Raw genomic sequence first — 26,364 nt, 5'->3', positions numbered from 1 at the left:
GTCTGGTTTCGCAGGAGAGAGAGGGAGAGAGAGAAAAAGAGAAATCTGGTTTTTAAAAACAACTACTTCGAAATATTTACGGTTTTGCCATTGTCGATGTTTTGATCGTAACTTCTTCGTTACAACTCCGAATCGAGCCCACTACGTGTCTACGGACTCAACTCAATACGATCTACTCAAAAATACCAGCCACTGCCCCAAAATCTGTTCGGGTAATAAAATGACCAAAATACCCATACCCCAAGGGTAAATTCGAAAATTAACTTGAGAAATTTAATTTAGGAATTTAGTTTAGAGTCGGGATGTTACAGTATAAGATTATCGTTTGCCAAAGTTGGTACCGTACCATATCATGCCAAATCGGTATCAGTATGAAACGGTACCATTTCGGTACCAAAATGACACTATTTTGCAGCTTTACAAAGTAACTTCTCTCTCTCTCTCTCTCTCTCTCTCTAACCCCATTCACTTTCCAACTCCTTCAGCTTGCGGCTACTTCAACTGTTCTTTAACTCTGCTCTCACTCAGGTACTCAAAGTCTCTAACTTTTCTCTGTCTCAAGCTCTTTATGCTTTTGTTGTTATGGGTTCTTCTTTGTTTGCTCTCTGAGATCGATTTCTTAGATTATCTGTTCATTTCCGTTGTTTTAGGGTTTTGAGTTTCCTGAATCAGGATTCCCCTGCTCCCTTTAGCTGGGATAATTAAAATCCTTAACTTTTATGATGAGTTTAATTCAAAGTTCGAAGCTTTTGTTGTCATTTAGGTAGTTATTGTTATATCTCATCTTTAGGGCATCTGGGTTATCTATTTAGATTTGCTTCTTTATTATTTGTCTTGTTTTCTATTTTGATTTTCCTTTCCACCCCAAGCCCTTTTTTTGTCTCTTTCGATTTCTGTTAATTTTCAACCAAATTTTCATGCATGTTTTACTATTTCACATGAGTTTTATCAGAATTTGATTTCTGTTTTTAGTATCTACTTAAAATAATGATTTGCTGCCAAATTATACTTTTACTGATCAAGTTCTCATCTTCAGCTGCTATCCACTCCCTGTATTTCAATTGTGATTACAACTAGATGAGATAATGCTTTTTCTGCCAAATTATTCTTTTACTAATCAAGTTCTTCTTCAGCTATTGAGAGAAAGAGACAGAGAGCTTGAATCGAGTAAGATTGAGAGAGAGACAGAGAGCTGGGCATGGAAGAGATAAGTTATTCGAATGGTTTAAGAGAGTCTGAGAGTGAGATAGCATGTCTGAGAGATCGAGGTTGAGTCGAGAGAATGGAAAAAATTATACAACTTAAGGTATTCGGTATGGTACTGACCGGTACCAAATACCTGGAACCTCTACCATGCCATACTCCTATGATACGATACGGTATCATACCGAATAATGCCTAATCCCAAACGAAACGGTACGAAACCGGTTTGGTACGGTATGGTTAGTGTTCGGTTTCGGTTTCGGTAGTTCGGCTTTAGATGCCTAGCCTTGGGACAGACATAGGTATTTTCAGGGTATGAATCTTTTGGAAGATTACTTTATCCCAAATTATGTGTACTCTGATATTAATTTTTTAAGGTGATATATAATGCAACCCAATTGTTCAATAAAGTCATGCATGATATTTGCAATTACGATGCATACTTCATTCAAAAGTATGATGTTGCTGGGGTTTTGGGGCTTCTTCTAGAGCAAAAGCTTACAGCTGTCATACGAATGATGGCGTATGGTTCATCTGCTAATCAGGTGGATGAGATTGCTAGGATGAGGAAGTCTATTACTCTAGAGAGCTTGGTCAAATTCTATGATACAATTGAAACTTTCTACACCAGGGACTACCTCCGCAAACCTACGCCTAGGAACCTCCAAAGGCTTCTACAGAAAGCCGAAGCTCAAGGTTTTTTCAAGCATGATTGGAAGCATCGACTGTATGCACTAGCAATAGAATAATTATCCAACTGCCTGGCAATGAGATTATGGAAATAGGAAAGGGCAAAAAAGTATCATCCTCGAAGCCATTGCTAGATTTGATACAGGGGTTTGGCATGCCTTTTCGGAGTTGCCGAATCGCAAAACGACTTGAATGTGTTGGGTCAATCACCGATATTCAACAATGTCTTGAGAAGTGAAGCCCTGAATATCTCATATGAAATCAACAATACCGTATACTGGAATGGCTATTATCTACCAGATGACATCTACTCGAGGTGGACCACATTTGTCAAATCAATTCCGCATCCCCGATGCGAGAAGGAAAAATTATTTTCTGTCTATCAAGAGGGTTATAGGAAAGATGTCGAAAGGTATTTTGGTATCCTCCAAGCTCGATGGGCTATTATTAGGGGTGTTGCGCATATAATGAGGAGGTGCTGAGGAGCATCATGATGACTTGCATCATCCACCATAAGTGTTCGAACAGAATCCCATGAACACGGCCTTGACAAGAATTTATGAAAGGTCCATAGGCCCAAATAGACAACTAGTGGAGCATGAACCATTGGTTAGGGATGGTCGTTTCATGAACCGTATGATTGATTGATATGCGGAGATGCAATCGTTTTATATCCATGAACGACGTCAAGTTGACTTGATAGAGCATTTATGGGCGGTGAGAGGCAATGCAAGTGAATGAAGTGAAGTGAAGATGCTTTGTTGAAGTTTTATTTTTAATTATGCTTTGGTTGTGGTTTATTTTTATTTATGCTTTTGTTATGGTATATTGTTATTTATTTTTTGGTTGTGGTTTTTTGTTATTTATGCTTTGGTTGTGTGTTTTTTTTAATTATATTTTGTTTGACGTATGCAATGTGTTGAATAAAAAGGTATTTTATTAAATGATTTCTTTATTCATTCAAAGAAAAGCAATACAACTAATTAAATAAAAGACAAGAATTGGAACTACTTTAATACAAAACATTAAAATACAATTAAATAAAACACAAGCAAACTAACTTAATGGTTTTGATCATTTAACAAATCGGTGTTGCTAGGTCCATCGTCACGGAAAAGTCTCCTTCTCATAACATCCCTTCGTTCTAGCTTCCAAAATTATTTTGTTTCAGGGGACATATGACTCGTATCCATGGTCATGGTTTCCCGATCCTTCTTCTTAATGTCTTGTTTGCGTACATACTTCCTTTCTCTTGCATATTCTTCATTCATTACCTTCTCGTCCGCATCTTTTTTCATGTATAATTCAATTCTCATGGTGCCGTTCCTTACAATTTGCTCCAAATATTTTGCCGTATCATTGTTGGATATACTCCCTCTCTTGGCATTCGCCGCCTTTCTCCCAATAGGCCTCGGGACCTTTTGGATTGGTGAGTCTTGACTCATCGGGGAATCCAAATGCGAATCCGATTGCGTTTAATCATGGAGTGGCATCTCGTTCAACACAACGGTCGGACCCGTTGGAATAATTTTGAATCTCGAACAATTCTTCACCACCTCCCAACATTGGTCATGGTTAAAAGATTTTTTGCCTTACCCAGTGGCACCGAACCACATTTGTGCTTGCATAATCTTTTTAAAAAAATTGAAAATGCAAGAAACATTTAAAAAATATTAAAAATGCAAGAAACATTAACAAAATATTGGAAATACAAGAAACATTAACAAAATATTGAAAATGCAAGAAACAATAAATAAAAAATTAGGGCATTCAAATTAATAAAATGGAAACTACAAATAATTTACCTCATTGCTAAGATTTTTCCCGTTTATATGGTTGTCCTACGCCTTTGCCAACGCATCTCTCCATTTCCCAAACTCTTTATTAAAAAAATTTCACCTACTGGATAAGGCCATTTCCATACAAGCCGAACCTGATCTTTCACAAAATTCCGCATGAATTTTTCTCCACATATGAGATAATTTCATCTGATTGCTCATGATCGGACAATGACTAATTTGGACCCAACACTCACACAATTGAACATCTTCCACGGTGCTCCATGCCCCTCCGGTTTCGATGGAAGATGCCATAAGATGATGAAGAAAAATAAAATTTGAAAGTGAATAATAGTAGAAGGAGAAGAAAATGTATGAGGATTTGGTGTTGAAAGTGAAGAGTATTGGTAGGTATTTATAGAAAAAAAATTTCCTGAATTTTTTAAATATTTTTTCAAATATTTTTCAAAATTTTATTGCAAAAAAAGGGGAGCCATTGGATTGGAGGAGAAAAATCGATCGGAGCGCCCAGAAGCCGCCATGTGGCATCTAGCTGTTGGCAGAAAGGAACAGAATTTAATTTTTTTTTACCATTGGCGCATGCATTTCACGTGCCAATGGTAAAAAAATTTAAACCACGCGCTGATGTCAGGCTGGCGTCAATCATGACGTCAACTCACCTTCGAGCTTGGGCACGAGCTCGTTCTCCCTTCGGGCCAGTCTATTTTCGTGGAACCCACGGGCTGCCTGGGCAAAATGGGTCCGCTGGAAGCGTGTTTTGGGGCTTGGCCCCGCCCTGGCTTGGGCTCTCTGTTGGAATCGCTCTTACATGTAAAATCGTTGTAAACATATTAAAAAAACAAAAACAAAAGGAGCTTGATAAAAAAAAAAGAAAAAAAAAAAAAAAAGAGGAGAAACCTCTTTCAACCCCGTCTAGTCGTGTACTCAGCACCTCCCTCTAGTGCTATAGCAGCAATCTGTGACTGCGCATTGCTTATTGAAGAAGCACGTCCAATGAGCAAACAGAGACCGTCATCGAACCCAGTGGCTGTGCTAAGAGGTCACCGCGCCTCTGTCATGGACCTCTGTTTTCATCCATCCCAACCTCTCCTATGCACCGAGTACCAGTTCAATATACGTATTCTCCAGCTTACCCTCTTCTTCTACTATTTCATCTTTAATATTATCCAATTTGATCAAATCAAGTACCTTTTTTTCGTTTTAGTTCCGCAGACGGCGAGTTGCAGATTTGGGACACTATCCAGCATCGGACTATATTATCAGCAGGGTACTTCATGTACACACTTTAATTTATTTTATTATAATTAATGAGTTGGTGTTTGTTGTTTGGAAATAGAAAATAAATACAAAATATGCAGGGTGCATAATGCTGCACAGGGGATTGCTTCTTATTATAATTGTAATTGATTTACTTTAATTCCTGATTTCCTACCGTAAATAGAAATAAGAATTTATTATTTACTTGGCCACTAATACACATAAAATTCATACAAACAAATATTCTCCCATAATTCTCATATTTTAGCAAAAAATACTAATTTTTCCAAAGTTTGACATAAAATGTAACATATGACTAGCTAATAAAAGTAGAGTTGAGAAACTACGGCATCTCTTTTTCAAATTCAATTACCAATATAGAAATCGAACATGAAGTTAAGGACTATTGCTACAATTAAGTTAGATGCTAAATAAAACCCGCTCATGTGCGCGTAGGAGACTAATAAATACCAAATAAAACCCGCTTTATAATTTTTTTCAATTTATTTAGTAGACAGAGGGAAAAAGTATATAAAAAAACAAAAAGAAAAAAAATGTAAGAGAGAGGTAAAACCCCACCCTCACACCACTAGTACTCTGATACAAGTCTGTCTACATCTACATCCTCTCTCTGTGTGTCTGATGAGAGAGCACAAAAAGTTGAAAATTATTCTTCTATCTGACTATTTTCCCCTTGCACGGGTTATCATCGTCTTCCGCGAAAAACAGGGTTTCTCCAAACTCTTTCAGTCTCTCGCCGTCTCTGGTAAGCTCTGATTTCTTTCTTCCTCTTCTTCCATCCCGATTTTCTTCTTCGTGGATTATGTTTTGGTCTCTTTTGTATCCATCACAACCGTCTTTAGTTTTTCAGTAATTGAACGTGGTTTTAGGTTGTGCTTTTAGAGCAGCTTCGAATTTGTGTGGCGTCAGCCGCTGTATGCTTGATTTTGGTTGCGATTGTCTTTTCACTCTGCAAATGAAGCTTGCTGTGTGACCGGATTGGAGATTTTGAATTTCTAGGGTTTTTAGTTCTGCTGGTTAGGAACTGAAGTTTTTTGAAGCTGCATTTCTTACGGATTTTGAATATTTGATCATAGTCTTCGTCTAAGAATTGATTGAATGTTGCAGAATCGGTTTGTGTGTTGACCAGAGGACGAAGTCAATTTTAAGTTCGTTCTTCTGTCTTGACTAGTCCAATGGAACGTTGGTTTAGTACAATCTGTAATAGCACCTCCTCTTGAATAAGTCGTAAGAGTTAAGTTCATTTTAAGTGCCTGCGATTGATCAGTATGTTCTGTGACTTCCTGTTCTCCAATTTGACGTTCCTGTTCTTGAATTGCAGATAACACGAAGAAACCCCTTTCAACCCCGTCGGGTCGTGTACTCAGCACCTCCCTCTAGTGCTATAGCGGCAGTCTGTGACTCTGTCTGTGACTGCCGCATTGCTTATTGAAGAAGCAGGTCCAATGAGCAAACAGAGACTGCCACCGGACCCAGTGGCTGTGCTGAGAGGTCACCGCGCCTCTGTCATGGACCTCTGTTTTCATCCATCCCAACCTCTCCTATGCACCGGGTACCAGTTCAATATACTTATTCTCCAGCTTACCCTCTTCTTCTACTGTTTCATCTTTAATATTATTACCAATTTGATCAAATCAAGTACCTTTTTCTTCGTTTTAGTTCCGCAGACGGCGAGTTGCGGATTTGGGACACTATCCAGCATCGGACTATATTATCAGCAGGGTACTTCATGCACACACTTTAATTTATTTTATTATAATTAATGAGATGGTGTTTGTTGTTTGGAAATAGAAAATAAATACAAAATATGCAGGGTGCATAATGCTGCACAGGGGATTGCTTCTGTTGCTTGTAGTTCTTCAATTGGAGCCAATAAAGTGATCAGGTGTCTGTTTTAAAAATTAAAAAAAAAAACCTTTTTCCTATTTTTAATTCGTTTATTGGCTATGGGTTTTGAACTAAAGTTGGAATTTGAAAATGTTGGTGTATGTAGCCAGGGTAGGGATGGAACAGTGAAGTGTTGGGATATTGAAGATGGAGGTCTGTCCAGGTTCTCAGCTAATTAGCTATTAGATATTTTTGTGACCCACATTATATTTTAGCTAATTAGCTCATCAATCTTGCACTTTGATATCATCTTGGCAGGACACCTTCTGTTACAATCAAGACAAACTCTTACCACTTTTGTAAACTTTCCTTGGTGAAGAGACCTCATTCTAGTTCTAAGCGAGTTTACGGGACTACGCATAATGACAGTGATGAAACAAGGGTTACGGAGAATGCTGATACGGATGCTCTAGACAATAGCAGAGAAAAGTTTCAAGAGTATCTGCCTGAGCAGTCCAGCACCTTTGAAGGTTTGTTGAAATTGATGTTCTGACCAGAAAAGTTGTACATGCACTTTAGCTACTTTCTCTCAGGTGACAAGGGACTTAGATATATCTATTAGGGAAGATTCTCCAATAAGTATTTTATGTTAAGGATTGGTTACATATTTATAATCTTGACCGTTAGATTACATTTATATTGCATTTTAAATCTACCAAAATGAATGCAATCCAACGTCCGAAATTAGAAATATGTAACTAACCCTTAACTTAAATACTTATTGGAGAATCTCCCATCTATTAGTATTTGAGTTTGTATACTGGTTTCGTGTAGATTATACTCTTGATGTTGTCTTTTTTGCTTTGAGGTAATTTAAAAACTAGAATAATGATAGACAAAATTTTTGAAACAGAAAATACTCAAGTTGAGGGATCTAAATGTGTCGCTGTAGCAGGGGAGCAGCCTTCTGAGGTCTATATGCAACCTTGATTAAGTTTACTTTTGTTTTCATTTTTAAAGTTTCCAATTGCTCATTATATTCGTCGGTTGATTTGCAAAGGTTGAGATTTGGGATCTTAATACTGCAGAAAGGTTTGCACGGCTACCTCAAAGCTGCGTTGCTGGTTTCTCAGGTATATCTACCACAGAGAGAGGTAAGTTTCTGATTCCTGAATTTAGTTGTGCTTCAGTTATAGACCATGTTGTTTGGACTATCTCTTTTCTTCCATCCATTCTGGTCATTTCATCTACTTTTAACATATGGACTTTGTTTCTTGACAGGAATGTGCATGGCGGTTCAAGCATTCTCACCATCCGAATCACAGGGATTCCTAAATGTCTTGGTGGGGTAAATTACTCTTTTCTTATTCTCTTCTCATTTTCTACGTCTTATGAAACTGAGTACCTTTAGTATCTCCGTGAGCTTAGTTGCTCCAGAGGTATTTGCCCCAAATAGTATACAAAGGTACATTAGTCTATGCTAATGACAAGATTTATACAATTTGATATCTTGGATTGAGATGTTTGACATGCACCCATATTCTCAAATTTGATAATCATTGAAGCGGGATTATTCTCTAGTGGGTTTCGGGAATTGAAATTCGAGGCCAAAATTTTGTGATTTTTCCTCAGTTTGGCTTGTGTTTTGTGATTTTTGTTTCTTTATTCTATGTGGTACAGTTATGAGGATGGTTCCATGCTTTGGTGGGATATTAGAAATCCTGGGGTTCCATTGACCTCTGTCAAGTTTCATTCAGAGCCAGGTGTGGACATAGAATCTGAAGTTCTAAGTCTCTATGTGTTTTTCCTCCTCATTTTCCATTTGAAATAAGGCGTGTTCTTCGTGTTATCTGCAGTTCTAAGTCTATGCGTTGATGGGTCATGCAATGGTGGTGTCTCAGGAGCCGCAGATGACAAAGTTGTGCTGTACAGTTTGGATCATTCCATGGTAACGTATGCATGTTCATAAGTTTGTAGTACTAGATGTGTTACAAGCTCCCTGCCTCTGACCATTAATTAGAGGCAGTTCCTAGATGTTTAAGTTGAACTAACAGACAAATGAAAATGTTAACTTTCACGTGCCAATCTTTAACTGGAGGCTGTATGCCAAATAAAATGTAAATAGTGTTCGCCATATGTTTGTAGTGTTTTTCCTTGATCTAATAGTTATTATTACAAAATTAATTGCCTTCAATATTTAAACAGAAAGCTATCAATTATATGAAGAATTGGTGTGAAAGTAACTGACTGGCTACAGCAGGCAACCAATATATGCATTCTTTGTTGGCTGTTTGTTGTTTCGGTATACTCTAATAGAAAAACTAACTCTTATTTCATATCTCTTTTTCTTTGATGTTGTGCTCTCTAACCTAGGGTACATGTGTGATCAAGAAAGAAATTAGTTTGGAACGACCTGGCATATCGAGCACTTCTATTCGACCTGATGGTAAAATTTTTGCAACAGCTGGCTGGGACCACAGGTTGGGAACGGAACCTTCAGTTTGAGATTTGAAGGATATCTTGTATTTCATTTATAATTGTTAGTCTTAATTTACAAAGACAAAAGCTGATCTGCATTCTTATGTCTTTTCTTTTTGCCCCTTTTTCATTTTACCTATTGATGGCAGAGTGAGAGTATATAACTATTGCAAAGGCAATGCTCTGGCGATATTGAAGTATCACCATGCAACGGTATAGTGTTCCTATTGGCATAAGATATAAATCCAAAGATTCTCATTCTCGGCATTTTTGCATTCGTTTCTCTAATTTGAGTTACTAGGTGTGGGAGAAAAGAAGTGTAGTCAGCGGGTACATAGCCTACTATATATGATTAAGGTGTCTAATTAGAGCTGCTTCATCTTTCTGAGGGCCTGATTATTTGCAATTTTCCTTTCTTTTTTATGTTTTTGTTTTTGGCAGTGTAATGCTGTTTCTTATTCACCCGATTGCAAGCTAATGGCATCTGCATCAGAAGATACGACAGTGGCACTGTGGGAACTTTATCCTCCTCGAACTTGAAATGATATGGTAGTCCTGAAGTGGAAATGAGTTTGTGTTCCCTATAATGTAATAAAAGAGCATCAATAATCAATATCATTACCGTTTGTGTGCATAAGGTTAGATTAAATTCATTTAAATTATGGATTATTGCTTCTTTAGGAAAAAGATAAGATGTTAGACCTTCAATTTAGCAATAAGAGAAGATGTTACTCGCCTACAAGAACCGTGTGCTGGGATGAAATATGTGTTCTCCTTGTGTAATTTTCAGTTGTTTCAGACAAAGCCTAAGAAAAAATCGACATTTTGGACTGTTATGTAATTTGATGGCTGCCTGCAGGTTTGTAATTGAAAAACAGAACCAAACTCGCAGGCTTTCAGACGCAAAAGAGAGGGCCAAGTCGCGTTGATTTGATTTGGACATTTAGTTTGGTGGCCAGCCTCCAATCCAATGGTATCGAATAGAGGTGCCACATTCTTAGCCTCTGATCTACAAAGCAATGATTGGCTTGGCTATGCCGGGGATTATTGCTTCAAAGCTCCCAATTTGATCTCTCTTACTTTGCACTAGAAAAAGATGACCCGTTGTTGACTTTATCAATTACTCTTGAAATATTTTTCAATATAGCAGCCGGGGAAAGAAGTTGCACCTAGATTCTGAATTTTTCATAGCCAGCTTTCTTTACTTCCTCTTCTTGATCTCTTTAGGGCTGCCCCTAAAGTTCAATTTCTGCCTCAAGATTAGGCCCGTTTTTCCAAATTGTCGGTCGGCTTTGCTGCAATATTTATGTAATAATATTACTAACTCCCTCGTGATTATGACTAATTAAGCCATTGTATATTTTTTAATGTAAGCGACAGTCTAAACTACTCTAAGTTATTCTGATCTATATAGTAGAGGATATTCAAATTTGAGTGTATGAGCGTGCAACATGGGTCGTCCTTTGGAGCTTCAGAAATCTGAACCATGTGGTTTTCTATTATTTTTGGGTACAAAAATCATGTGGTTTTCAGATCATATGCGCCTAAGCTCTTGCCCTTTTCCACACGAGCATGGCCTTGTTTTGATTAGTTAATGCTGTATATCTCTGCTAGCTGGTTTTGTTGCTTTGTAACATCGTAGAAGAACAGATGGTCTGCCTGAAAAAACTTTGTCCCGGTTTGTTTTGGTAAGCAGTCATTTGCATTATTGATGTTGCTTGGGTGATGATGGGGTCGTCATTCATTACCATGTGCTATTCAATATCATTATCTTGTTTTCAGGTATATGATTGAAATCCGATTTCGTTTTCATGGCCTAAATATAATAAAATTTTCAATCATCACTTCCCTTCTGGATCAGAATATTCTATATTGCGTTGCGTGTATAGCTTATTGTTTTGACAAAGGGTTTAGGGATGATTAATTTGGAGAACCAACTAAGTAATGTGGATAAGCTATACATAAGTAGAAATTAGAAGATAATTAATTAGGAAGTAACCATCACGAATTAAACTACATCTATCGCCGGACGCTTTTGACCTTAGTGGTAAGACAATTTCTTTACAGCCAGATTGCAAAAGTTGGACTCTCGTAGTCCTCGTTTTTCCTTAAACCTTAAGATTTTTCTTGAAGGGGAAAGAAAATGAAAATGCTTCTAGTATTCGAGTTTAACAGTGATTAAATTTAAAAGGTCTTTTTAGAAACAGCGAGTCAGAGAAACTCCATAGGAACAAGTCATATTTCACATAAGATACGGCAGGAAGATAAGACGTCTGGAACCTGCTTTTGTTATATAATTAATGTTAATTACTCCATCAAGTTGAACCGTGTTGCTTGGGTGGAAAAAAGAAAATAGAGTGCCTACCTAACTCTTTTCTAGCTAATCTAAAAAACCTTCTAATCCTTCTTCTCATCTTCAAAGCGAAAGCAAAGTGAACCAATTAGAAGAGGGAAAAGAAAACCAGAAATGTTGACTTTTATTAACAAATTAATTGACGAGCTGTGAGAGAATTGGATGTCCGTGGTCTGTGTTGGAAACGTTTTCTAGGGAAGGTTTTAAAACAGCAGATGTTTGTCTTGTCTCCTGCTGGTAAACCAGAAATCGTTTAAATGCCTCTGGTGCCTGTAGATATAGGTTCATGAATCAAAGGTTTGACTATACCTTGTATAATTTGGTAGTTAACAAGCAGGCATGGCGGCTAATATTCATTCTTTCAGGTTCATGAATTAATCGTTTTTTTTTTTTTGGACGAACGAACATGAATTAATCGTTTGGTTTGGTTGATTAATTAATTAATTAATTTGGTCCTTGGAATTAATAATTAATTAAAAAAGAATGATCAGCAACAAAATAAAAATAAAAAGGAGGGAAGGAAACTTCAACGATACCCAAACTGAGAATATTCAGACACAGAATATTATATATATACTTCAAGTATAACGTGCAGTTTTCTTATTTTACTTGTCCCAACCAATTTGAGTTATTTATTGCGGGAATAAGATCACGAAAATTCTAAGTTTAGTGATTGAAAGAATGTGTCCACCAACCGCATCAAACAATTTATTGATTGACTCATTTTTTGTAAAAATAAAAAATTGAATCCTGTCTTTTTCTAATTGAACCAATCTATTCGACGCAAAAATGGATAAACATTGTCCTCTTTTTTTTAATTTAAAAAAAAAAATCAGAAAACATATACATTTCTGCAAAATACTTTCGTATATCAGAAGCTCAACATGTACAGAGATGCATGCTGTGTTTAAAGAGAAAAACAATTTGTGCAGAATCTGTTTCTTTACAGTTTGTCATGTCAGTAGCACCGAAAGAGATTAAACTGATTCGAACCAACGTATGCCTTTGTAGACAAGATTGCTGTAATGAGTCGAATTCAAAGTCATTTTTTCATCATGTCTTAGTAGTAATTAGGTCAGAAAACTACTTTTTACATATATAGGAATTTCTTTTTGAATTCTAAGTTATTTGTCTTGCCTCATTGCGAAAAAGAGTAGCGTCCGCCTCTAAATAATCCAATATTTTTAAAAAGAAATTTAATTCATATCTGTCGATAATCAAGCAAGAAACCAGTATAATTTATTTCGTAATATAATTAATATTAGCATATAGTTTCAACATCCACCTGTTAATTAGTATTTATAATATTGATAATTAAACCATAATTAAAAGCAAGGGCATGAGCGATTGATTATCCACTCAATTAATCTAAAACAATTTGAATGCATCATCAATAAAATAAAATAAAGCCCGAGATTATCACAAAACCAAGTATTTTTTCCATAATTCTGTAACATTTTCCGCAGAGCCTGAAGTACGTAATTAGATTCTTCATTTTGTAGGCCAGAATTGGGACGAAGGAACTACCATGTTGCCGGCCCGTAGCTATATAAAAAAACCTCGGCATTGTCGGCAAAAAAAATGCCATTTTAATTAGGTTCTCATGTATCTTCTTCGTTTATTTACAACATATGGAAACCAGATAGAAAGAGACTAACCCGTTACCCAACCAAACTATATGTTAGGTCAACACGTACGTATCCATTGGTCAAAAACAAAACGAGTGCAAGTAAATCCATGAGTACCAACAAATTAAGAATGAGTTAATTAATAACAAACTGATTAAGAACGAGTTAATTAATAACAAACAGACATAACAAAACCCTAAAGCCATTAATTAAAGAAATCGAGGTAAAAGTTTGGCCGACTAAGCAGACGCAGGAGAATCAAGTCAGAGAGAAAAGCTCAAAAAAAGTGATTAGAGGACAATTTAGATACGATTTGAGTATATATATATATATATGGCTGTTCATGCTAAACTAGCTGAAACTTAAAAGCCTCTTTGTGGCACGTGTATACTGGGCATTCAATTGAGATTCAGCATGAGATGACCAAAAAGTAAGATTGATTATAATGTATAAAACGGCAACGTTCTGATCGTTGGGAGCTTTTACCAAAATATAGGGCGTTATATTATATATAGTTACTGCAATATGGTATGTATTTTTCTTTATCATTCTGTTAAGTACCTAACCATATATTAATTATATACCAAATGCAATGGATACAAACCATAACCTATATAATATGCCTTAAAATGAATATTCACATTTACAATAAACAGAAGAAAAAAAAAAAAAGACGAAATAAGTTTCATCAACCAACCAACGAATCAAATGAAATTTTTTTATTTATTTATTATTTTTATTATTTTAAGGACATTTCCTATTGAAATGAACGATAGCATATTAAACTCACACACATAACACATATGCTAGGACTCGAACCCAAAAATGGAAGTCAAAGCAGACCTAGCTTAGCAAGCTTAGCTAGCATTCCTACTCAGTGAGATGAGATAGATTTTGTGTTTGTGTGTTGCTTTGCTCTCTTCTTCAACTATAACAACAGTCGTTTTCATTAAGCCCAAACCTTGTGGGTCCCACTCCTTTGCATACGTCATGCATGCGATGCGGGTGGCTCTGTCTTCCCATTCCGTCGAGTATTTAAAGACGGCCAGCCATTGAGACAATTACAAGCAACTTACAGCGCCAAAAGCACCCTTTAAGAGATACAAAAACACCAAAACGCAAGAAACAAAGAATGAAGCACCCAACTCTCATTCTTTCAACGTTCCTCCTCCTCCTCTCAATCTCTCCTCCGGCCCACGGCGCCGGAGGCAAATGGCAACTGTTGCAACAAAACATCGGCATCTCCGCCATGCACATGCAGCTCCTCCACAACGACCGCGTCGTCCTCTTCGACCGCACCGACTTCGGCAAGTCTAACTTGTCATTGCCCGATGGTAAATGCGTCGGAAACGACTGCACAGCCCACTCCGCAGAGTACGACGTCACCACCAACACCTTTCGCCCCCTCACCGTGCTAAGCGACGTCTGGTGCTCCTCCGGCTCCGTTGCCCCAGACGGCCGCCTCATCCAAACCGGCGGATTCACCAACGGTGAGCGCCGAGTCAGGATCTTCGAGCCCTGCACCGGTTGTGATTGGAAGGAGATAGAGAACGGCTTAGCCGCTCGCCGTTGGTACGCCACCGATCATATTCTGCCCGATGGACGCCAGATCATCATCGGCGGAAGGCGGCAGTTCAACTACGAGTTTTATCCCAAGAGCGCGTCTACAAACAAAGTCTTCAGTCTGCCGTTCCTCGTGCAGACCAATGACCCAGACGCCGAAAACAATCTCTACCCTTTTGTTTTCCTCAACGTGGATGGCAACTTATTCATTTTCGCAAACAATCGTGCTATTTTGTTCGACTACGTCAAGAATAACGTCGTTAAAACTTACCCGCAAATACCCGGAGGCGACCCGAGGTCATACCCGAGCACGGGCTCAGCTGTGTTGCTGCCATTAAAAAACTTAAAGGCTCGGTCTATTGAGGCCGAGGTTTTGGTTTGTGGTGGAGCCCCCACAGGGTCTTATATCAAGGCAACAAAGGGTACTTTTACGGGAGCTCTAAATACATGCGCTCGGATCAAAATAACCGACCCGAACCCGCAGTGGGTCTTGGAGACCATGCCACAACCTAGAGTCATGGGTGACATGACATTGCTTCCGGACGGCACCGTTTTGCTCATCAATGGTGCCTCAAATGGGGCAGCGGGTTGGGAACTCGGGCGGAACCCGGTGTTGAACCCCGTTGTTTACCGACCCGATAATGCAGCCGGGTCAAGATTCGAGCAGCAGAACCCGACCACCATCCCGCGTATGTACCATTCGACAGCGGTGTTGCTACGCGATGGTAGAGTGCTGGTTGGAGGCAGTAACCCTCATCCTAATTACGAGTTCACTAACGTGCTTTTCCCAACGGAGTTAAGAGTAGAGGCGTTTAATCCCGATTATCTGGACGCTAAGTACGGAAATTTGCGTCCCAAAATCGTCACACCGAAATCACAAGCTAAGATCAATTACGGTAAAAAATTAACCATTCGGTTTTCCGTGACGGGAACGCTAGCAACGAATTCGGTGTCAGTGACGATGGTGGCGCCGTCTTTTACGACACATTCGTTCTCGATGAATCACAGGTCTTTGGTTCTTGCTTCCGAGAACGTAAAGAGTGTTGGGAAGTCCGCGTATGAAGTTGAGGTGACGACACCGGCTTCTGGAAATCTTGCGCCCTCAGGATATTATCTTTTGTATGTGGTTCATCAGCAAATTCCAAGTGACGGCATCTGGGTCCAAATTATGTGAATCAAAGTACATTCGACCAAAAAAAGATCGAAGTACATATACATGATATAGGTATAGTTGCTTCCTCCTCTTCTTTTAAGTTTTAATCACAAGCCTCTCAATTAATTATTATCTGTTATAAAATTAAAAATCTTGACAAACAGATATCACTAAGGATTTCTGTGTCAATATTATTTGATCGATTACATTTTCCATGTTGTATTTTGTTTTTTTTTTTTTTGTTTAAACGAAGATTGCAAGTTGTATTATAAACTGATTGATCGTGAATAAAGTCGGAGGATAAGTTGTCTTCATTGAACCTTTTCGCGCCAGTGCGTAATCATACTTGGAATAGTACTCCCGGCCGTGCATTGTTTCAACACGTCTTAAAGCAAGTCATTTATATTATTATTATTCTTTGATATGTTATTAATTTAAAATATATGACACTTATTTTTTTGGTCAAGCAAAATACATGACAGTTTGATAATTAAGAAATTGAATATTGTGGAATATTTGGCATTTATGGCATGTTTATTAATCTGTAATTGTAATTGGATTGAGATTAATTGAATTGATGAGAATTAAATTTCGGATTTCTATTGAAGTTGTTTATTAAACCATATAGATTTAGGGGAGTTAGAATCCGGATTCCTATTGAAATTGTTTACTAAACCATATGGAATTGGGTATGATTGGTTCTAATTACTAAAATGTCATCGTTGTTTGATTAAAGTATATGGGAAATTTGGAAATTTGAAAATTGTGTGATGATATAATGGGTAAAAAAAAAAGAATTTCTAATGGATTAGTTCTATAGGAATTAGAGTACCACATCTCACTCAAGAATTGAATTCCTCAACAATCAGGAATTCAATTCCTAATTTTATGTGAACCCCACTTACTTTTCAATTATTTGATATGAAGTAAACGCAGGAATTCTCCACATGTGGAATTCAATTCCTGAAATGAATATATATCTTTTGCAACAATGTGATTTTGTCTCTCTTTCTTTATTTTATTTTATTGGTTTGAGAAACAGCTATCATTTACCCTGTCAACTCAATTTGCTAAGCCAAATTGCAGTGATGGTCTCCTACTGAGTCTGTAGGCGAATTTGATTGAACGAGGCGGCCCATTGTTAGTACACAGAAATTAAATTTAAGTGAAGAACGAAACAAAATTCAGATAAAAACAATTAACCCCACAGAACTCTAACGCCAAATGACGAATGGAGGCAGAGAAATTGATCGTGGAGTGTTGAAAAAAGGTTTGCACACACACAATTATCAACACGGAACTTGTTCGTACGTATCTCTGAAAAGTCAAGCAGAAAACCAATTGAATTGATTTCGAATTATATATAGTTTTCATTTATCTTCTAAGTTTCAAAATCCTGTCCAAAGTTATTTATATTGTTGACCCAAAAATTCCAGGCTTGCGATTGACTATGAAGTCAGTATGAAGTTCATGACAATTGCATGTCATCAAAAATAAAATAAATTAAGTTGCCATACACGTAGATCATCAGAAATTATGTATCTACCAAGTATGAATTTTTCCTGCAGTCCAAAGAAGTACTGGAAAGTACGTTTTTTTCTGTAGGTTGACTGGATTAGGCGAGGGTTGGCATTAAGGAACGACCTGCTGCCGGCCCATATCCATACAAAAAAAAACTCAACATTGTCGGCAGCAACTTTAGGACATACTTTACCTCACATCAATTGGTAAAAACATAACAAGTGAAGGTAAATCCATGTGTATCAGCAAATTGAGAAATTCATTACTAAACATTAACAAAGTTCTCTTGACAACATTAAAGAAATTCAAGTAAAAGTTTCGCCAACGAAACATATGAAGAATCAAGGTAGAGAAAAGAGCTCAGAAAAGTGATTGAAGGACAACTCAGATATAATTTCAGTCTGGCTATTTGTGCTAAAAGCCTCTTTCTTGCACGTTGTAGTCAAGCAATTGTTTATAGATTATGAGCTCTATGCTTATTGCTTGTTAATTAAAAGGACGGAACTTTTCTCAAATTGGTGAAAGTGAATTTAGAAATGGCCCCTCTCTGTCTTTTCAGATATATGATTGAAAAACCTAACCAAATAGAGCTATCATCATGCTAACTACCTATTAACCATAGATGATTGAAACCCTACGATTATTATGTTGCAAGAACTTGCAATTTATTATGTGCCCAACGTTCACCTAATTAAAAGAGAGTGCAATGCAATGGATATTATACCAAATCATTTATGTGATTATTGCTGATTAATGGTTTAATATTAATTAGAACCATGCACGATCACAACGCACGCAAGTGATGATCAATTTTAATGAAATGAAATTAATTATATTCAGGTATTGATTTAAGATGGTAATGTTAGAGAGACACATTAGTTGTGGTGTAATTCGGCTATGAACCTAACCAGAGCATCTCCCAAATTGAATCCCACCTGTGTGCATTAAAATGATGAATTTCACATTCACCTAACATTTGTACTTTAAAAAGAGGAAATAAGTTTCATCAATCAACCAACGAAAGAGTAAGCAATTAAGAAATAGAAAAAAAACAAAACAACACAAATCGACAAGGGAATTTCAAAGCGAAGCTCAACTAGCTAGCTAGCATTTATTTTATATCAAATTGAGAAGAAGGATTGCTTGCTGGTGTTGAACTACAAGGGTCATTTTCAGTGATGACACACCTAGTCTGCCCCACGCGACGCGTTTACATGCATGTGGATGGGTAGTTACTCTGTCCTCTCTCTCTCTCTCTCTCTCCCACTCGATCTCCACACAATGCCAAGGCAAGCAAAGGATTTAAGAGACCAGCCAACAAGCCAAGTAAAACATTAATATTACACCAACAGACCAAAACACAACACAAAGGAAAGAATGACGACGCACCCAAATCTCATTCTTGCCTTCCTCTTCTTCTTCTTGTTCCATTTCCTCCTCATCTCCCTGACCCACGCTGCCGGTGGCAAATGGCTGCTCTTGCAACAGAATATCGGCATTTCCGCCATGCACATGCAACTCCTCCACAACGACCGCGTCGTCCTCTTTGACCGCACCGACTTCGGCAAATCTAACTTGTCCCTGCCCGAAGGCCAGTGCCGCAATGACCCCAACGACGCCGTCCTCAAAGTCGACTGCACCGCCCACTCAGCCGAATACGACGCCCCCACCAACTCCTTCCGCCCTCTCATGGTCCAGACCGACGTCTGGTGCTCCTCCGGATCCGTAGCACAAGACGGTAGCTTGATCCAGACCGGCGGCTTCAACGACGGAGAGCGCCGCGTCAGGATTTTCCAATCCTGCACCGGCTGTGACTGGAAGGAGTACGACAACGGCTTAGCCGCTCGCCGTTGGTACGCCACCAATCACATTCTGCCAGATGGACGGCAGATCATCATCGGCGGCAGGCGGCAGTTCAACTACGAGTTTTATCCCAAAAGCGAGTCGTCTAGCAATGTCCACAGTTTGCCGTTCCTCGTGCAGACTAACGACCCCAAAGTCGAAAACAATCTTTACCCTTTCGTTTTTCTCAACGTGGATGGCAACTTATTTATTTTCGCCAACAATCGAGCTATTCTGTTCGACTACGTGAAGAACGTCGTCGTTAAAACTTACCCGCAAATGCCCGGCGGCGAACCGAGGTCCTACCCGAGCACCGGGTCCGCAGTGTTGCTGCCATTGAAAAACTTACAAGCTCAGTTTGTTGAGGCTGAGGTTTTGGTCTGCGGTGGGGCACCGAAAGGATCTTATGCCAAGGCCGTCAATGGCACTTTCGTGGAAGCTTTAAAGACATGCGGTCGGATCAAAATAACCGACCCGAATCCGCAGTGGGTAGTGGAGACCATGCCTCAAGCTAGAGTCATGGGAGACATGACATTGCTTCCGGACGGCACCGTTTTAATCATCAACGGGGCAGCGGTTGGGACTGCAGGATGGGAATTCGGGCGGAACCCGGTTTTGAACCCGGTTATATATCGACCCGAAAATGCAGTCGGGTCCAGATTCGAGCAGCAAAACCCCACCACCATACCGCGGATGTACCATTCCACAGCGGTGTTATTACGCGATGGCAGAGTGTTGGTTGGGGGCAGCAATCCTCACATTTATTACGAATTTACGAACGTGCTTTTCCCAACGGAATTAAGATTAGAATCATTTAATCCTGATTATCTGGATGCTAAGTACGTTAATTTGCGTCCCAAAATCGTTGCACCCCAGTCACAAGCTAAGATTAATTACGGACAAAAGCTAGCCGTTCGATTTTCTGTGGCGGGAACGGTGGCGCCGAATTTGGTATTGGTGACGATGGTGGCGCCATCGTTTACGACACATTCGTTCTCGATGAACCAGAGGCTGCTTGTACTTGCGGCGGAGAGCGTGACAAATGTGGCCAAATCCACGTATCAGGTTCAGGTGACGACGCCAGGTTCGGGTAATCTTGCGCCTTCCGGATATTATCTCTTGTATGTGGTTCATCAGCAAATCCCAAGTGAGGGTATTTGGGTCCAAATCCTGTGACAAAATACGAAGGTATATATATAGATGGAAAATGTTAGGCTTATCACATTTTTATATCACATTATGTATCACATCTGTAATAGAAGTGGACCTCATTTATATTGGTGGGCTCTACCTCTATGAGATAAATGGTATATAATATGGTATAAAAATGTGGTAAGCTTATCGTTACCCTATATAGATAGTTATAGTTATTTTCTCTAGCTTTTTTTTTCCTATACATTTTTTTAATTTTATTTAAAAAGGAATTAGTTATCAGTGGAGAAAAATAAAAACCTGCATTGACAGACTCAAGCTAGGAATACAAAAGGAATTAGTTATTGTCAAATGCAATTCGATTTTTAAGTTGTTGTATATTTTTATTTTTATTTTTTTGGAAGGAGCATCTTACTTTTTTTAATACGTAATCATACTTGCAAGTTTTGCCCCATGCATTGTTTCAACGTCTTAAATTCAGCTATTGTCTCTGTCACTTACTTAACATCATATAGAGCATCGGCTCAAACAAAACAAAAAAAATCAATGATTAGGCAAATTATTAACATCCTATCTCTTTTTCCGGATGAAAACATATGTTAGAGTATTCCACACGTTAATGATATGTTAGACCTACTCACATTTTAATATAATATTAGAACAAGTTATTTGCGTGTAATCAGTCGCATATGATGATTTACGTGTATATCGAGTGTGTGAATTCAGAAAACCAATGACATCTAAAAGCAAGGAAACTTCTGGGATTTTGTCCATATTTCTGATACTTTTGGTTTTTCATTGGCCCGGTCCTTTTTATTTTCACACAATATCATTATCACTACAGAATGCTAGTTTGAAACAAACACCGCCCAATATTAAATTGATTCTTGTCTATTAAATATTTTTAGTTGCATTCAATTCATTGCATGGGTTGGGTAAGGCATGCATCACCGTGTCACACTGACGATTGATGTATTTGTATTAATTTGAAGATTTTTGGCATCTAATATTGTTAAAAATATGCATGGGATGACGGGACCATGGGAGTCATTTTCACCCCTCAAATGTCAAATTACACTGTACACACCAAGGCTACGATCGATATACCATCAGATCAGGCCATACCCATTTGTCAGTTGTTTCAACTTATATATCTGATAATAAAAACAAGAGGCTCCAGAAGTATTATTCCTGCAAGTGGGTTTTTGTTCTTGTGTGTTGTGTTCACATGCAAAATAAGGCTGTGTGCTCTTCCACAACATTTCATTTATCAGCCAAGACTTCCAGTGAGTATGATCTATTTTTAAGATCAAAACACAATCATGGGACAGATAAAACAGGAGACAACTTCCTTCTCATGTCTTGTCGGTTTGCTGAGGCAAATTGCAGTGATTTGTCTGGGTGTGCTGCGTGCATGTAAGATTGAAGACGGCACATGTAAGCGTAATGTACAAAGAAATTAAGAGCCAAAACGAGATAATAAAACAGTTAACCCTATATGCTGTAGAAATCAATCGATATATTTTATATTATACAGGATGGAATAAATTCCAACAGGAAGCTCGTGTGTATGTATGACATTCATGTGACTAATAAGATCTGCGTCTCTTCTCCAATGCCTAAAGATATATTGGTAATTGAAAAATTGGTAATGAGAGAGAGAGAGAGAGGTGGGGATGAGGTTCTGTCTCTGACTCTGAGAATAGATGGGTAATTGAAAAATTGTGCAGCCGTTTACAGAACATGACGATTGTCGATTTCGAAAGGAAAAAAGTGATAGGTTTGTTTGTCTGCAAATAAGAGACTAGCTAATAACTAGTGGATCACGGACCGGTAAATGACGCCTTTTCAGGATTCGCACGCAACACAGGTCACGGGTGAGTGTTCATAATCATATGGGCCAAAGTTCCATTGTCGTTTCAAATTAAGGCCACCTTTCACTTACCCCAAAACCCAATAAGTCATATATAATATAATATACAAGTCATTTCCTATTTCGTTCATTATCAAGGGCTGCATGTGAAAAATTTCACGAGTTAACTAGGAGACAAGAGCTTCAATTATCAGGACTAGTTCGTTCATCTACCTAGTTGTTGTTGGTCCATTGTGGTCTGCTAGCTGTTTTAGATGAATTATCGCGTTGTATTGTAAAATGAGTCCTATCTAGCTATGGATGGTACAAGTCCCATCTTATCGCTGCAAAACAATCACTACAAGCCATCTACCTAAACTCGGCCGCGTTTTCTCTATGAACTTGGGTCCGGTTCCTATAATGGGCTCAGTAGATGACAATAATGGAGTCCTTCTATATTGAGAGCCTAATATACACTCCTTAAACGAGGTCCTAGTTCTTAACCATTAGATCATGCAACCAATTATCTAACTAATTTGATCAAACCGCTAAGAGATAAGGCCTCACAGGATGATCAATTGGGCTTTATGAAGAACCAGAAATTGGGAGCCTGATCAATTGGGCTGACCCATTAAGAATGACTTGCTGCAAACACAACGCTTCAACTTTCACCAACCCAACAGATCTGTGATCATAATTGCATTTGGTTTCTGGATAATAACGATGGAAATTACAACAAAACAGGTGTAATTCCAAACAGCACACGTTTTCTGCAACGCCGATTGACATATCGAACACGCAAGCTCATGAAGAAAAACAGAATAGCATATTGATGGGCAAAATTATAAAGTCATATATGTATCAACAACCTGAAGTTCGAAAGCAAATACAACAATTTGGGAAGATTTATGCCCAAAAGCTCATAAATGCTTACTTCTATACAGAAACAAGTATCAAATGGCTGCTGCTCTAAAACACCTAATTATCTAAGAAATTAATATGAAAACAAACTAAACATATTTAAGCACGTTCGCCACGGATGCGCCTAGCAAGCTGAATGTCCTTGGGCATGATTGTCACCCTCTTGGCATGGATGGCGCACAGGTTGGTGTCCTCAAACAGACCCACCAAGTAGGCCTCTGCAGCTTCCTGAAGCGCAAGCACAGCATGACTCTGGAACCTGAGGTCGGTCTTGAAGTCTTGAGCGATTTCACGAACCAGGCGTTGGAAAGGCAGCTTGCGGATCAGAAGCTCAGTACTCTTCTGGTACTTGCGAATTTCACTGTGTACATCAAAACAGAGGATTTTAATTGAATTAGGGCACGATTCAGATATTGAAATTCAAGAACAGGAACGTCAAATTGGAGAAAACATTTACCGAAGAGCAACGGTTCCAGGGCGGTAACGGTGAGGCTTCTTGACTCCACCTGTTGTTGGTGCTGATTTCCTAGCAGCCTTTACAAAATTAAAACGAAACACAACCAAAATTAGATCCAAGAATTTGATTATCAATTATAATTTTCCATCTAGCCAAACAGCCTACTTTGAAACCATAACGAAACGCACCTTGGTGGCGAGTTGTTTCCTCGGAGCCTTACCACCGGTTGATTTGCGAGCAGTCTGTTTGGTACGAGCCATTTCTTCACAAATTAATCACAAAATTCGCAGAGAATCTGAAATCAGAGTCACAAAGAACCGATCAGAAACGAAAAAAGGGTGATGAGAAGTAGAAAGGAATTGGGGGATTATGTGGCTTTCGAAATCGAACCCTTCGAAATGAAGGAGGCTAGGGTTTTAGATCTTCACAATTATCAGGAGATTTGAGGGGACAAGATTCAAATGATGCGAATGAGAGAGAGAATGGAAGTACAGGTCTTTATATATGTAGGACGTTTGATCGGGAGAGTCGGTTGAAACGTGGACTTGGGAGTTTTCAACATTAAATCCGATTTGGAGAAGGAAAAGGTCTAATTACGCGTGATTTGTCCCTGATTGGCTGGTTTATTGAGGCACGGATTGCCAACGTGGACGGGTTGTGTTTCTCTTCTGAGAGTATTTCAGAACGAGTCTTGGGAAGGAAACTCGGACGAGTTGGTATAACAGTCGCAACTTACAACGGCTTGTTGTTTCCGAAAGTAAAGTGTTTGTTTGCCCACGCCTCACGTGACTTGTCCACCGTCCACTTTTGTCGTCCACTAGGCGACTTTGTCAGCAACAAACAAAGGACATGCCGTTTAACGATTAGGCAAAACGACATCGTTCGCTCCCCACAGTCGAAATCTTCTCGACCCAATTTCCTTCAGCCTGCAAAATTGAAGAGTTTGGTGGCTTGATGGAGGGTAACAACAAGAAGGGGTACGCGTGGGCAATCTCAGCCGGCCTGAACGCCGCTCTGGCTGCCGTTTCGGCGAAGCTCATCACTCCTCAGGTGCCTTTCCCTTGCACACTTGATGAATTTTAGACCGTTGGATTTACATGGCAAAATCCTGCTTGATTTGTAATTGTTTTGTTTTGGGGTCAACGAAAGCTTGATTTGTAATTGTTATTGGTTTGAACAGATTGTTAGGTATGGTTTGGTGATATTGTTCAATGCGACAATGTGGGGATGTTATGTGAACAGCCTCAAAGCTGTGTCTTCTCTGCAAGCTACTGTCACAAATTTTGCTGCAAACTTCCTGTCTTCTGGTCTAGCTGGATACTTTTTGTTCCAAGAACCCTTATCTTTTCAGGTAAATCAGTACATGCGGATTTGTTTATTTTCATATGCTTTCTTAGTATATGCTTCTGAGTCACTTATAGGATGCATTGCTTTTGATTTTGAATGTGAAGCAACGAATGACATTGTTAAATGGTGGTTTTCATTCCGGTTTCGGAGCACTACAAATGTGATTGCTATTATGCATTTCTGTTGCTGCATATAAATTATCCTTGACTTGTTTCTTTTGCATATCTGATGATGAGAAGGCTTGTTTGACAGTGGTTTGCAGGTGCCCTGCTCATTGTAGTTGGTTCATTCGTACTTAGTAAGTCAAGTATTGAGAAGAAGGCCCATACGCATTAACATTTCTGCATTTCACTTCACCCTTGTAGTTGAGATATCAGATAACTCTAGATTTCCATTTCTTTCCTCTTCCGATAAAACTAAGGAGACAGAAGAGATTTTCTGAGAATGAGTTTTATGTACGTGTATCTAAACAGTGAAAGAATGAGTTTTATGCTTATTGTCATTCTTCTTCCCTCCAACAGAAAAGTTGCAATCCTTTCAAATTAATTGGTTTTATGCAGTCCCATAAACATATGATTTTGTTTCAATCTTATACTTAACAACATTATTTCTTTTTATACTAGTTTAAGTTTTGTGTGGGTATAATGCTATGCCAATCCTCCCCCCACCACAAAAAGAAGAAACAGAATCACACGTATACATTTGCCATGTCACATTTCTCCTTTTACCACACGAGCAGACGAGCCCATGAAAATTAATGATGACGGTCGAATCTCTATGCCACGCCACATTGAATTGGACGGCACCTTTTGGGTTAATTCAAAGCGAAAGAGCTCTTGTTTTTCTCTTGGAGACATCAAACAGTAAAATATTTAAGGCCTAATTGTAGCAATAGTATTTGAATATGTGTTCGATTCATATTTTGATCATTGAATGCGGAAAGTGACTGCTCTTGTCCAACCACTCTTATTTTGTTAGCATCATGGCCCTATGTTAGATTTTCTATTAAATTTTGGAGCAAATTAGTCATTTCAAGTCCAACGTGCCACCACCCTTTTGTACCCAAACGAGTTCACAACATCCACGGCCTCCTCCATCTTCCTTCCCTTACCTCACTCAACCTCAACTCCACCACCACCCATCCCCCTAAACCACCTTCGTTAACAGCCACAATCCTTCAAAATCCCACACGACCCCACTCCATTGAGACCATTCAATTCCTCCTTGACTTATGAACCATATACCCATTATTGATCTCTCGACCTTCAAATCCAACACAAAGAGGAAAACGAAGGAGGTG

At 38.6% G+C, this 26,364-nt stretch overlaps 5 protein-coding genes across 13 annotated transcripts; 4 read left to right on the top strand and 1 right to left on the bottom strand.

Moving 5' to 3' along the window:
- Window positions 1–5,522: 5,522 nt before the first annotated feature.
- LOC117614330 (protein DECREASED SIZE EXCLUSION LIMIT 1) lies at window positions 5,523–10,670 on the top strand. 8 transcript variants are annotated; one of them, XR_004583854.1, is made up of 16 exons: window positions 5,525–5,715; window positions 6,078–6,197; window positions 6,292–6,522; window positions 6,630–6,692; window positions 6,784–6,855; window positions 6,964–7,020; window positions 7,116–7,327; window positions 7,711–7,769; window positions 7,858–7,951; window positions 8,079–8,145; window positions 8,478–8,560; window positions 8,654–8,745; window positions 9,171–9,277; window positions 9,425–9,488; window positions 9,717–9,913; window positions 10,135–10,670. XR_004583854.1 is itself a non-coding variant. In XM_034343109.1 (16 exons), exons 4-16 carry the CDS (start codon window positions 6,416–6,418, stop codon window positions 9,813–9,815), a joined length of 1,176 nt encoding a protein of 391 aa, XP_034199000.1. In that variant the 5' UTR covers window positions 5,526–5,715; window positions 5,840–5,986; window positions 6,078–6,197; window positions 6,292–6,415; the 3' UTR covers window positions 9,816–10,447. The 8 variants fall into 8 exon arrangements, 7 of the variants coding, with proteins under 7 accessions (XP_034199003.1, XP_034199002.1, XP_034199000.1 ...); XM_034343109.1 differs by adding an exon at window positions 5,840–5,986 and having other exon boundaries at window positions 5,526–5,715; window positions 9,717–10,447; XM_034343110.1 differs by adding an exon at window positions 5,821–5,986 and having other exon boundaries at window positions 5,526–5,715; window positions 9,717–10,447.
- A 3,469-nt stretch (window positions 10,671–14,139) lies between these two features.
- Window positions 14,140–16,352, top strand: LOC117619303 (aldehyde oxidase GLOX1-like). Its single transcript, XM_034349226.1, has one exon. The coding sequence runs from the start codon at window positions 14,389–14,391 to the stop codon at window positions 15,991–15,993; it is 1,605 nt and encodes a 534-aa protein (XP_034205117.1). The 5' UTR covers window positions 14,140–14,388; the 3' UTR covers window positions 15,994–16,352.
- Window positions 16,353–18,670: 2,318 nt separating this feature from the next.
- On the top strand, window positions 18,671–20,931 carry LOC117615970 (aldehyde oxidase GLOX1-like). The gene has a single exon (XM_034345163.1). The coding sequence runs from the start codon at window positions 18,871–18,873 to the stop codon at window positions 20,509–20,511; it is 1,641 nt and encodes a 546-aa protein (XP_034201054.1). The 5' UTR covers window positions 18,671–18,870; the 3' UTR covers window positions 20,512–20,931.
- A 2,215-nt stretch (window positions 20,932–23,146) lies between these two features.
- LOC117615573 (histone H3.3) lies at window positions 23,147–24,251 on the bottom strand. Of its 2 annotated transcripts, XM_034344675.1 has the most exons (4): window positions 24,108–24,251; window positions 23,906–24,012; window positions 23,718–23,794; window positions 23,147–23,621 (listed from the first exon to the last, which is right to left on the bottom strand). In XM_034344675.1, the coding sequence occupies exons 2-4, from the start codon at window positions 23,975–23,977 to the stop codon at window positions 23,360–23,362; spliced, it is 411 nt and encodes a 136-aa protein (XP_034200566.1). In that variant the 5' UTR covers window positions 23,978–24,012; window positions 24,108–24,251; the 3' UTR covers window positions 23,147–23,359. The 2 variants fall into 2 exon arrangements, with proteins under 2 accessions (XP_034200566.1, XP_034200565.1); XM_034344674.1 differs by having other exon boundaries at window positions 23,906–24,181.
- A 10-nt stretch (window positions 24,252–24,261) lies between these two features.
- On the top strand, window positions 24,262–25,566 carry LOC117615575. Its single transcript, XM_034344676.1, has 3 exons — window positions 24,262–24,767; window positions 24,898–25,068; window positions 25,317–25,566. Exons 1-3 carry the CDS (start codon window positions 24,672–24,674, stop codon window positions 25,398–25,400), a joined length of 351 nt encoding a protein of 116 aa, XP_034200567.1. The 5' UTR covers window positions 24,262–24,671; the 3' UTR covers window positions 25,401–25,566.
- The last annotated feature ends 798 nt before the right edge of the window (window positions 25,567–26,364 follow it).

The sequence above is a fragment of the Prunus dulcis genome, chromosome 1 (genome assembly GCF_902201215.1).
Source record: "Prunus dulcis chromosome 1, ALMONDv2, whole genome shotgun sequence".
Lineage (NCBI taxonomy): Eukaryota > Viridiplantae > Streptophyta > Magnoliopsida > Rosales > Rosaceae > Prunus > Prunus dulcis.
Note: the sequence above shows the minus strand (reverse complement) of the source record. Positions and strands in the feature narration are given on the sequence as shown.